The sequence below is a fragment of the Danio rerio genome, chromosome 7 (assembly GCF_052040795.2).
Source record: "Danio rerio strain M-AB ecotype USA chromosome 7, GRCz13ab, whole genome shotgun sequence".
Classification (NCBI taxonomy): Eukaryota; Metazoa; Chordata; class Actinopteri; order Cypriniformes; family Danionidae; genus Danio; species Danio rerio.
Window position 1 is genome coordinate 7,716,581 of NC_141027.1, and position 13,223 is coordinate 7,729,803.

The window sequence follows — 13,223 nt, forward strand, 5'->3', positions numbered from 1 at the left end:
TGGTTTCCAGCCATTTCCGGCCTGGTCTTAGCTGGTCAGGCTGGAAAATGACCAGCTAAATCCAGCTAAAACCAGCTTGACCGGCCTGATTTAAGCTGGACATAGTTGGTATTGGCTGGGCTGGTAAAGCTTGTTTTAGCTGGTCATCTTCCAGCCTGACCAGCTAAGACCAGGCTGGAAATGGCTGGAAACCAGCCTGGAAATGGCCAAAACCTCTCTAAAACCAGCCTGGTCGATAAGCTAAAACCAGCCAACCAGCCTAGGCTGGTTTAAGCTGTTTTTTTCAGTAGGGTATAAATCAAAGTAAAAATGTATTCATCTTTTTACTCTCAGAAAAAAATAACCAGGAGACAGTTCAGAATCTAAACTTCAACTCTGAAAACTGGACTGACACAGTTTCAATTGACTAGAACTTCTATGTTAGGCTGCTTTGACACAATGTACATTGTAATAGCGCTATAGACATAAAGATGAATTGAATTTTATTCCTACCCACGTATAATTGTTGGTAAACCACACATCTAGCGGTTGAAATAAGCACCTACAGGCTGATTTCCACCCGGAACAACATCATGAAGCATGATGGGAACTCCCATACGCATGGTGAAGTCTAGAAGGGATACAGCTGTGGATACTCACATCAATATAGTGTAATTTTATTGACACTGTACAACAACAATAAACATTATTACATTACTGTGAGGTTCGGCTTTAGGGTAAACGTTAATAAAATACAATTTAATGGGTACTTTAATAAATAATATAAATAATTATCGTTAACTTCCAGTAGCAGCTGTATCTCTTTCTAGCGCACACGGACAAAAAGGTTTATAAATCGTTTCCTTTGTATTTCTATCGTACGTGGTGCGCATATTTATTACATATATTACACTAGGTATAGTTTTATAAATTATAATGCGCCTGATCTATATCATTTAAGACATATAGCAAAATCAGTCTGCTAGCCAATGAAAATGAAGGGCTTCGCCGAGGAGGATTGTGGGTAGGAGCTTACGCGCAGATATTTTTTATTTTACATCTGATAAAGGACGAAATAGCATTTATTTCAGACGCAAAGTGCTTAGCAATGCTATAAAGATTGTAATGCTGCAAAAACGTGCGTGTTGTTTAAGTCATCACTGTTTCATCAGAGAACACCGAACTCAAGATGAACTTTCAGCATCCAAGATATTATATCTACTTACAACTGGCAGCATCTTTAAATGGGTTAGTTTTTATAAGAGATGCAGTGTTATTGAATGAATTCGAGCTGGTAATCTGAAGAATTTGAGGCGTTGTTTTTCTCACCGAGTTTCTCAGCTGACGTCATCGCCTCACCGTCCTCTAGTTTGCTGTTGTCATTGATGGGGCTGCTGCCGAGCGCATGTTGAAGTTAAGACTATACTTTCAGGGATCATTTCTATAGTTCTTAACTAGGAAATGTGTTTCTAAAGTGTCGAGTCTCCCAAACCACGATGAAGAGTGAAGGTGCGTTCCTCTGAGCGTGAATCGGATAATAATCAATGGGTAAACCATGGATAATTATCATTGATGACCGTTCTACGGTTCTTATCGGACCTAAGAGGAGGAGTGCACGAACAGAGTGGTTCATTTATACAAGTGGTAACAATAGACTGAAAGTGAGAAAATAATTTCAATTGTCACTATCATGACAATTCAGAGAGCGTCCGCTAGCCCCTATCACACATACAAACCTTTTTGGAAAATTGCCGACAATTTTCCGGAAAAGTTTTATGTGTGAACAGGTTTTTTTTGAAAATACCGGTAAATTCGTTCAGGCTATTTTCCGGAAAGAGAAGTTGCAACATTACCGGCAATTTGCCGGAATGCTGCGCTGTGTGAATGCAGAAGGAAGATTACCGTAATAAGCGCGTGCACGTCTAGAACGTGCTGACGTGAGACTTATGCTTTAGCCAATCACAACAGTCAGACGCATTCGCGCGATTTATGAGAATAAAAGCCTTTGAATATTTTTTCCAGACACATTTAGCTGCTAGAAGTTAGTCAGATCACGTTTATATGTTCTACTTAATGTCAACTGTGTAAATAATCATCGATGAGATGCTTATGATAAGCCGTTGTTTGTTTACCATATATATTTATGATCATTCATAAGGCTTAAAACCCATCTAATATATGTGTTTTTTTTCCAGAGACCTCAGAGACCTCCGAGATGGCATTGCCGACACTCCGGATTGTAAATCCATCTGCTCCTCTGGACCGTCAGCAAGCCATTTTACAGGCGTCAAAGGAGGCCCGTTTGTACAGGGAGAGAAAGCTTAGCTTTGCTCTCCCACCGGCACAGCTCCTGAACGAACATGCTGCATTTAATCATGCAGAAAGGCTCCTTCGAGCTGAAGGAACTTTGGCTCCATCACGGCAGCAGTGTTTGGGAAAGCTGGTGCTACCTTTTGGCCAGTATGCCAACGCCCCATTCCACTGGCTGGCAGAAAATGATGTGGGCTACATGAAGTTGTAAGCACATGCCATTTTGTGTTTTATAAATTTAAGAACTACTAAAATTAGATAATATAGTTAACTTTATATTATATATAATGTCTATATTTATACAGATGTTTTCAGTCTAGTTTATTTTGCTATTTATTTGCTGTGCAATTGTTCAAATGTGTTTGCAGTGTGATCGATAAGCACAGGGAGGAACTGGCCAAGCAACCCAAAAAGATCCACAATGGCTGGATAAAGGACTGCTTGGCAGAATATGCAGAGAGCTTCCCTCAGCTGTCAGTAACCCTGGAAGCTAACGTCCACCGTGGCATCTACGGGCAGAAAGGGTTTGAAAACTACACATTTCAGGAGATGTGGGAGCTGTACAGCCAGCGTGCTGCCTTGATGGACAGGCCTGAAGATTTTATCAGCAATCAGAAAGACCTAATTCTCAGGGCACATAACTCTGTCACCCGCTGGCTGCACACTCCTGTTACACACATCAGCAGTGTGCAGATGAAGCGGTTTAGAAAATACATATATGACAAAAAGGACCAGGTAAGTCTTATGGAATACAAAACATAAAATGTTATGTCACTTCTTATTTTTATTTGTACGTACAACATTTTGGATTAAATTTACATTTTAATGTTTTATTTTTTTTTTTACACAGAATTTAAAATCTACAGCTGATGTTCCTTCATGTTCAAGGTCAAAAGTGCCATCATCAAGAACCACATCAACATCAACATCTGCTTCTACCTCTGCCAAGGCTGCCACAGCTTCCACCATCGATATGGCTTTAACCTCTGCTATGGCTGCCACCACCTCCATGGCTTTCACCTCTGCCATGGCTGCCACCACCTCCATGGCTTTCACCTCTGCTACTGCTTCCACCTCTTACACTGCTGCCACCTCAGCTACGGCTTCTACCTCTTACACGGCTGCCACCACTGCTACTGTTTTCACCTTTGCCATGGCTGCCAACACAGCTACGGCTTCAACATCTGCTTTCATATCAGCCACTGCTTCCATGTCTGCCTCCACATCCTCCACCACCAAACACAAGGAGCCAATATCCTCACCCATGAGTGACTCTTCTGTAAGTAAATATTCATGTTAAGTGCACACATGAAAATTGAATTGTTATTAAAACAATAAGATAATCTTTGGCCACATGTATTGCAGGTTGAACTTGAGGGTTGGGTGCGCTTGTGGGAAAACCCTAATGGCATTTCACCAGCTGACCTCTCGTGGGTGAAGGATGACACAGAAAGAGGGCTCTTCACCAACATTCAGGTCTACCAGGACAGTACAGGTGTGCTGAAGAGAAGGCGGGTAATGAAGTCGGACAGAATGTGGTTTTACCCCCCTGAACCTCCAGGCTACGTCAGCGGGACTGTGCCATCTCCAAACCTGTTCTTTCGGGGCCGCATCTTTGTCTGGAGACCAGTTGGGGTGTGGAGATATTCACTGAAGTGTCCCCGTGGTAAAGACTGTGTGGGTAGTGGAAACAAGGTGCACCTCTACAAGTCAGGATACCACACCAAGGTTTGTCTGTTTACATTTTGTATGATTTTTACAGCAATTAGTGCACTGCATCATATTTAGTTGCAATTAGTGCAACATATTGTACTTTTTTAAATGACAATTTTCAACAAATGTAAATTCATACACAGTTCAAATTACACAATGGTTTATCATGTTACAGGTTCGTTACATCTGTGATGTAGCCAACTGGTACACGATGCTGACTGAGGTCCTGTGCTGTGGGCCATGCACAAAGGAAGGCAGGAAAGGTGCTGGTGCCAAGGTGGGTCGTTGGTTGGCATGGCATCCTGAAATCCTTTGACAGCTCAGTGAGGCTCACCAAGCCATGTTCCCTGCGATTTTAACACACAGGTAAGTAAACTGACAGGTGGCATATATTTAACATTTACCACAATAGCATCTGTTTTATCATACACTGATTATCACACTTTATAGGCGTGGTGTAGACAAGAGTGTGATCCGGCTTCTGCGGGATCGCACCGAAGGGAACACTATGATAAAAGTGTGGCGGCAGGTTCAGGAAAACCACGTGGAGGATTACCACAGAAAGGACCTGTACACAACCCTCCTGATGACCCTGGTAAAACCCGGAGCGATTGTGTCAGCCTTTAGACACCAGTTTGAGGCTCCACCTCCTCAAAGAGAGATGCCTTCTGCTCACCTTCTTCGCCACGCCTTCCTTCTCGCTGAGGCTGAAAATGTGCAGGACTACAGAAGCCAGATTCTGTCCACTTTTGGCACAGTGCTGAAAATGGACTCCACTAAAAAGGTAAATACAGCAATATAGAACATTGTTAAAAATTTATATATTTTTTTCATTAACTTACAATTATGTTGTTCCAACACCTGCATGACACTTGAGTGGTTAACAAAAACATATAGAGTAGAATGACAGATTTTGTCACTGTTCATTTAGGCCAGTGGTTCTTAAAGTAGGGGTCGGGACACCCCGGGGGATCATAAGACCCCCCATCCTCACCCATATCCTCGCCAATATCCTCACCCATGAGTGACTCTTCTGTAAGTAAATATTCATGTTAAGTGCACACATGAAAATTGAATTGTTATTAAAACAATGGTGGAGGGGGGGGGGGTCGCTTATGTTTTTCCAAAAATCAAATTAATTTTTATTAAACTACTAGATTTACCATGTTTCATCCATAACCTACAGAAGAAAAAAACAGTTACATGAAAACAACAACATGCAAATAAAAAGCTATCAGCCTTACCTTTTTTGCGACCCCGGGGGTGGTTATGTAATATTAAAGACACAGCAGATTGATTTTAAGGCTGCCAGTCCCTAAGATTTTTGGTGGTAAAATCATTCAGATTTAGAACTACAGGACAGAATAACATATTCAAACATTCATAATCAGTCTATTTTAAACATATGCAGATTTTTAAATAAAGGTATATAATTAGCAGTATACAGAGATTAATTTACAGATAATAATATCTAGGCTAACTGAGTTTCTCATGTCTTGCAGGTGGTCAAGAAGCTGTCTGGGGAGGGTAAAGGCACAGCGGAGTGGTTCACCAGCATTGGCAATGAGTACTCACAAATAGTCTCATTTATTCTTACATGCGAGGAGTCCACTGAGTGCCTGAAGCCCATGTGTCAGGGAGTTATGGACAGATTCCAGCTGGCCAATCAGCCTGTCCCTAAGATCCTGTACGTTGACCGTGGCTGTTGTCGTGCACAGGGCCCGACAGCTTTGGAGTCATTGTTCAAGACATGGGTGGATGGTGGTATGGTTGTCCGTTTGGACATTTTCCATTGGATCCATCGCTTTGATGCTGCCATCCGCACAGACAGCCACTCCAAGTATGCAGTGTTCAAGTCTGCCCTTGCAGGAGCGGTGATGGCCTACAACCGCGCAGACTTGGAGTTGCTCATCAAGGCTGTCAGAGCCAAGGATCCGACAGCTTTTAACAGAGTGACAGATGAAGATATGGTGCGACTGTATGTTTCAAGTGAACGGCTAAAGCACCATGTTCGGAGAGTCACTCTTGGAGCTCAGGAGACCTTTCGACTTGTGCAGATCGCCATCGATGAGCTCAAGGGTCCTGCTGGGCTGGACGAGAGTGGAGTCAGTCTCTTCAAGTCAACAGGTACATAAGCCTGTAAAAATTTTATCAGTACTTACAGTAATGAAAACAGCACAAAGTATATGAAGTACACAAAAAAGTCATCATCTGTATATTGGTCTATAAAGTACAACACTATTAGCATAAATACTGTATATAATACTGTTTATAACTGTATATAAGATTTTTTAAATATATATTTATAATGTGACATGTTGACTCATACATACATTATTATTACCTAACAGAAGCAATAGATAGTATGTGGGAGGCCCAGCAACGGCACCTGGAGTGCATGCAGGATCCTCCGGAGATGAGCATGTACAGAGTGGCTCGCAGCACCAGCATCAATGGGGTTGATGTGCCTTACTACAAGTGTCTTCGTGGAAGCAACAGTCTGGAGGGATTTCACAAATTTCTGCCTCAGATGATACCAGGTGTGTTAAGCAATATGCTTTCAGTTATTCAGTCCATATCTTGAATACTATACTTAGCTGGTTAAGGAAACCAATCATACAGTTTGTTCACCTATAATATCCCTTGAAGGTGTTCTATACTTCATACTGTTTATTGCATTGAGTTGGAGAAAAAAGTGCAACTTTGTACATGTATAAAATGCTGCGACTGCACTTACTCTTTATTGTTACGGACACACCAAGGTCACGCTCCACACGGACACTCAGTGTCATCGTCTGGTCAACTAAATCAGTCTTAGATCCCTTCTTGTTCCTGTAAAGGATTCTTCAAGTAAGTTCGTGTGCTTTGTAGTTATTAGAGGCTTCCCTGCACATCCTCTGGGCTAATCATTACCTGCTCACCTCTGCCTCACCTATCAACCTGATATACTCACTGGCTTACTCACCTTTAACATATTCACCTGCTCACCTGCTCCAGCTGAAGTGTAGCATACTCACCTGATATACTCACCTGCTCCAGCTGAAGTGTAGCATACTCACCTGATATACTCACCTTTAACATATTCACCTGCTCACCTGCTCCAGCTGAAGTGTAGCATACTCACCTGATATACTCACCTGCTCCAGCTGAAGTGTAGCATACTCACCTGATATACTCACCTTTAACATATTCACCTGCTCACCTGCTCCAGCTGAAGTGTAGCATACTCACCTGGTATACTCACATGCTCCAGCTGAAGTGTAGCATACTCATTTAATGTACTCACCTGCTCACCTGTTCCAGCCATATGTGTTGTATATTCACCTGGCATACTCATCCTGCTGTGCAAGCAATCATGCTTTTTGTGGTGTGCTTATTTCAGCTGAAAATGAAGGTGGCTTGGCTTTCTCAAATTTTTTCACCATGTCATTGTTGTTTTAAAATAAGTCACCTTTACTGTATGTGTGGCCATGACATGATTTTAATGTTCTTTTCTGTCATTTCAAGGTCCCCACTGTGCGGCACGTCCATTCCAGGTGTACCTGATTAGTGGGATTGCACGCTGGAACTCAGACCGCAGTTCTGATGCAGTGTATGGTGGCAAAGGGCGAGTGCACAGAACCTACTCCGCACCTCTAATCCAGCGTCTCAACACCCGCTGCCAGCTGTTGTTTGGAGAAACCGTGGAGGAGAATTTCCGTGCCCCTTCTGCTGTGGCATCAAACGAGCTGCTTGGTTTGGAGTACCTCTTCAGCCAGAGCACGGGTGAATCTGGTGCCAACTTCTCCCTCGCTGATCTCTCAAATGATGGACCAAGTCCAGAGCAAGAGGTGGTTCAGCCAGACCAGGCTGAACCAGATGAGGATGACGAGGCTTACCAGAGTGACCCAGAGGCAAATGATGATGGGCTGGGTGTTGCCCCAGCCCACATAACTCTTACCACCAATGAAACCACCACAGCTCACCCTCCGGCCTTTGTAAGTCTTTTTCTCTTTGTCCAAATGCATCACTTTGTTACTCTTAATTATTTAAAAAAAGAAGCCAGACAATATATGCAATCATTTAAACTTACTATGTGATTATTGTGCCTTTCATCAGGAGGATGCCTGCAGCTCCAACCCCCTACCAGGATTTCAGCAGCTGGAGAGATTCTGCTCTCTTCTGGTGGAGATCGGTTTCTCTGAAACCAAGCTGAGCCTGACGACAGACCAGAGGAATGAAATCATAGATGCATGGAATTCTGTGGAGGACCACGACAAGCAGCCACAGAGGTTTCACCAGCTGTACAGGACGCACTGGGGCAACACACTGTACTGCCAGACGAAGAGAGATGATCTTGTTGAAGCTGCCATAGTTCAGAAAGTGAAGATGGCCCAACGCTATGCGCCAGCTTAACAAGACATCAGTGCTCTTCATAACCGGCTAATGTACACGCTGGTGAAACTTCTGTGGCTGGGGTTACCTCAAGGTTCCAGCCGATCAAGCCCTGAAAAATCATCCATCCTAAAGGCTTATGGAAAAATCCAACACTGCATTTTAGTGGAGGATCCGGTTTTGAGCAAGATGGGGATTCCTCTACCAAAAATTAATTCAAAGACTGTCCGAGATTTTATCCGTCGCCAAGAGAGGCTGGTCAACCTGCAGGCAACAAAGATGCCATCCTTAGTTATATTAAAGACCACATCGGTCTCCTCGGAAGAGTTACCCCCAGCAGAGTGTCAGCCGTCGGTTCTCCTTCCTCCTGCTTACCCAGAAATGGAGTACAAGCAAATCCCCAGCACTGCAGGCACCAAGATCTTAAAGAGTAGATCAGACATTACGGCGCCAGCTCCAAAAACTCCATCCCCCACAAAACACAATACAACCCCATTACCCCAGCAGAAAGCATTATCAACCATATTCAAACCTCTGCCCAGAACTCCAACAACCACCACAGATACACCAGAGGCCCCAGCTACCTCCGCCAACACCTACAGCCAGCCTGACACCCCTGCATTCTGGTCCAGGTCCTGTATGTATAAAAGAAAAAAAACAGACACTCTAAGTGAAGTTGGTGCAAAGCTGTCTCGGGTTCACCACTTGCCTATTTGCACACTCTGCAACCAGCCTACTCAGGGGCATAAAAAATACAAAAAGAAAACTTTTGTGTTGTGAAAATGATGTCTACCTCCAAAGGACTGGAAAACAGAGTGTTCAGCAGTTATGAAGACTTCATGGCTGTTGTGGACACACTGAAGTGAACTCAAACACTCTTTTGATAATGTACATTTCATGTATATATATAGTTTTTTGTGGTTACAAATTTGTGTGTGTTATTGTTTGTTTGATTGTTTGTTTTTTCTACAGTGTAAATATGTATATAACGACATTATTACTGTTTGCAATTTCATGCATCTGTTCTATATTTTATTCAAGTTTAGTACATTTTTTTATTTAATATTTAACAGTTTATTGTTTTTATATATTTAATATTTTATTACATATATTGTATTTACTTGCAAGCAATACTTTTTGTAAGTTCTTAAAAATAAATTCCAAATGTTTCACAATTTAAAGGAATTTGTCAGATCTTTTACAAACCGCATTATATAAAAACGAGCTACAAACATATTAAAACAAAACAAATCTGTACTTCCCTCATAAAGAATGTTATGCTATTTTTATTTTAAAAGGGAACTAAGTCATAAACCTTTACAATAAACATATATACATAATATTATATATAACTGCAGTGTTACATTTAATTTTTATGTTAAATATTTAAACTGACAAATATATTTACTGTAGCTTATACAGGACACTAGTCTTTGTTCTTATACATTTAATTCAAATAATATTATATCATCAAATTTTGTTTTTTAAAATAATGGCTCAAGGACAGGAATTTCATAGTAATTTCCTGTTTTATTTAAATAAAAAATTGAATGAATAATTAACATGGTTAAAACTAATAAAATCACTGCTTTATTTAAATAAACTGATACTTTATAAAAGGGGACAGAAGATGATGAGTTTATTTACAATATTAATTTTAATAAATTATGAATGGGCCACAAACCTTTATTTTCAGTCATTTAATTTAATTGAAAACAAACTAAAAACATACCATATCAAAGACATAATACATAACATTACTTCATTAAAAACAATAAACTTTACATAAATTGCTACTTTAAAGTATGAGTAAAAAAAAAACAGGGGGAGGGGCGTCGAAGACGAGACATATTAAAGCACATTGGAAAATTAACTGAAGGACGGTAGTGATTTTTTACATTGTGAACAATTACACGTGATATTACATGTACAACCTTAAATCACTTCTTCTGATATTTCCATCACCTCCCGTGCCCTAGCTTTCGAATTATAAATAAATTAAACGTCTTGAACACATATGTAAATGTAGGACTCAAAGCATAAAATTTCAGCCATTCGCGTTGTGATTAATTGCACTACCATACGTTCCGCCGCCGTACATTTTAAATCTAACCACTCTGTTCGTACACTTCCCCTCTAAGATCTATTAAAGATCGCAGATCGTCCATCAATGTTAATAATCCATGGTATTACCCTAGATTATTATCCGATTCACGCTCAGAGAAATGCACCTTCACTCTTCATCGTGTTTGGGTGACTCGACTCTTAAGAAACACAGTTCCTAGTTCAGAACTATAGAAATGATCCCTGACAGTATAGTCTAAGGGTAGTCAGGCGCTCGGTAGCAGAGCCATCAATGACAACAGCGAGCTCGAGGACGGTGAGGCGATGACGGCAGCTGAAAAACCCGGTGAGAAAAACAACGCCTCAAACTCTTCATATTACCTGCTCGAGTTTCTACAAAAGCACGCTCTCATAAATAAACAACAAGCTTAGTGTAAAACGCATGGTGTTAGTGGATATATTAGATAAAATCCTCACATTTCAGCGCAAATCCAGTTTTGATGAAACAGCGGTGACCACGCATGTTTTTGTGATAGTTCACCCGCTGCATTGCTCGTGATTGGTTAAGAGTTTTATCAACTTATTTGGACAACTATGGTTTAACTTATTATATGCATTTTACACAAAATAAGTTAAAAGATTAATTATTTAAAGATAGTCAGTTTAAATGCATACATTTGCCACAAAAATTCAACTTTAATGTACGAAAAGTTGTATCCCATTGACTATGATTATAGCTATACTGTAACTACCTATAGGCCTATTTTTGGCAATAAAATACACCACTCTTATTTCACTTCTCTCTTTAAAAAAACATAGAGAAAAAACATAAACATTATAAAAGCTCGATAGAAACTCGCGATGTTAATCTGAAGAGTTTGAGGCGTTGTTTTTCTCACCGGGTTTCCCCATTGACGTCATCGCCTCACCGTCCTCGAGCTCGCTGTTGTCATTGATGGGGCTGCTGCCGAGCGCCTGACTAATACAAGAGTATGCTATCAGGCATAATTATTAATTATCTCAATTAGGAAATATATTTCCAAAGAGTCGTGTCTCCCAAACCACGGTGAAGAGTAAAATGCACTTCTCTGAGAGTGAATCAGTTAATAAACTGCGACCTAACCACGGATAATATTCACTGGTGAATGTTCCGCGATTCTTAATGTATCTAAGAGGAGCGCATGAGCACAGTGTTTTTATCATATAAACTGGTTAAAATAGATTAATTAATTTAATACTTCTTAATGGAAGAGGTATGCAATATCTAAACATTAATAAGTTAATATGAAATGGAAGGACTACTTACAATTTTAAGAATACTGATTATGTGTATCAATACCACTTATTATTTAAATTATTAGTGTAATGTTTTATTAAAATGTTAATATAAACATTACATATAAACAAATAAGTGTATATATATATATATATATATATATATATAATATATAGTGTTTGTGTGTGTGATGTACATACACGAACACATCTATATTGTGTGCATTTTATACATACACGCACACACATCCAACACACTACACATTCGTGCTGTATATACACACTGCATAGATACACACACACACACACACACACACACACACACACACACACACACACACACACACACACACACACACACACACACACACACACACACACACACACACTTTTAATATGTATTTTTTCTTATTCACCTAATGATAACGAGAGAAAAAGAGCTGATTATTTTATTTATTTATTTTTATCTGTATTTAAATATTTATTTGTATTTAAATATTATAATTGTACTATTTAATACTATACTACTATTTGCAGTGTTTACTATGTTCTTTTTAATGTGAACTTCATAAATTCTTTGGCAAAACATTTGTCATGCCAATGAAGCAATTATTGAATTGAATTGAGAGAGAGAGAGAGAGAGAGAGAGAGAGAGAGAGAGAGAGAGGTTCGCCTCCTATAATGTATTTTGTCATACAGAGGGAGACTGAGCAGAGGAACACTGAGCAGCTTGTTTTTGTTCCGCTTCTTTATAAGTTTCAGGGTGAGTTGTCAGTAAGTGTTCATAAAGGCTGCTTTTATTGTTGCCGTGTATGACTTTCTTATCACAAATATTGCTCGTGCAACGCTTTTTAAGCTGATGAGCGCCCTAACATGCTGCGTTACCTCCAGTTCCCCCACAGTCCAAAGACATGAAGTACAGGTGAATTGGGTAGGTTAAATTGTCCGTAGTGTATGAGTGTGTGGATGTTTCCCAGAGATGGGTTGTGGCTGGAAGGGCATCCGCTGCATCAAAACGTGCTGGATAAGTTGGCGGTTCATTCCGCTGTGGCGACCCCGGATTAATAAAGAGCCTAAGCCGACAATGAATGAATGAAGTAGAATTATGTAAATATAAGTTCCACAATAGTCAAGTATTTCCCTTTTACAGTGAAGAATTGCATTCAAAGGCTGCCAAACCTCTGTCCGAAAGGCTTTTGATCAACTATATAACACAATTGTTTGGCGTTTTTCCATTTGTATTTGTTTTCTCAGTGTAGGGCGCTCGCGGCATTCTTTTAACTAGTAGATGCATCTGGAAAGCACAAGTCCGTCGCTCCAACTTGCGCGCAAAACACACGATATGAGACTGGCCCTTAGTTAATAGCCTCAGCCATAGTTAATCCAGTATGAGTAGTGGCCAACCCTGTTCCTGGAGAGCCACCTTCCTGCAGATTTCAGTGACTACCCAAATCAAACACACCTGAAACAATTAAATAGGACCTGAACACCACGTGATAATTACAGGC

At 40.4% G+C, this 13,223-nt stretch overlaps 2 protein-coding genes and 2 non-coding genes across 4 annotated transcripts; 3 read left to right on the top strand and 1 right to left on the bottom strand.

Annotated features, from left to right (window-relative positions):
* The first annotated feature begins 1,395 nt into the window (after positions 1-1,395).
* Positions 1,396-1,608, top strand: LOC137496266 (small nucleolar RNA U3). The gene has a single exon (XR_015496686.1). It is a non-coding gene; the product is annotated as a small nucleolar RNA U3 (small nucleolar RNA).
* Positions 1,609-1,999: 391 nt separating this feature from the next.
* Positions 2,000-3,051, top strand: LOC147835896 (uncharacterized). Its single transcript, XM_087260114.1, has 2 exons — positions 2,000-2,496; positions 2,658-3,051. The coding sequence occupies exons 1-2, from the start codon at positions 2,195-2,197 to the stop codon at positions 3,049-3,051; spliced, it is 696 nt and encodes a 231-aa protein (XP_087116240.1). The 5' UTR covers positions 2,000-2,194.
* A 91-nt stretch (positions 3,052-3,142) lies between these two features.
* LOC141375433 (uncharacterized) lies at positions 3,143-4,786 on the top strand. The gene is made up of 4 exons (XM_088651040.1): positions 3,143-3,568; positions 3,655-4,017; positions 4,178-4,368; positions 4,453-4,786. Exons 1-3 carry the CDS (start codon positions 3,263-3,265, stop codon positions 4,316-4,318), a joined length of 810 nt encoding a protein of 269 aa, XP_088507166.1. The 5' UTR covers positions 3,143-3,262; the 3' UTR covers positions 4,319-4,368; positions 4,453-4,786.
* A 5,701-nt stretch (positions 4,787-10,487) lies between these two features.
* LOC141375464 (small nucleolar RNA U3) lies at positions 10,488-10,699 on the bottom strand. The gene has a single exon (XR_015496688.1). It is a non-coding gene; the product is annotated as a small nucleolar RNA U3 (small nucleolar RNA).
* Between the last annotated feature and the right edge of the window lie 2,524 nt (positions 10,700-13,223).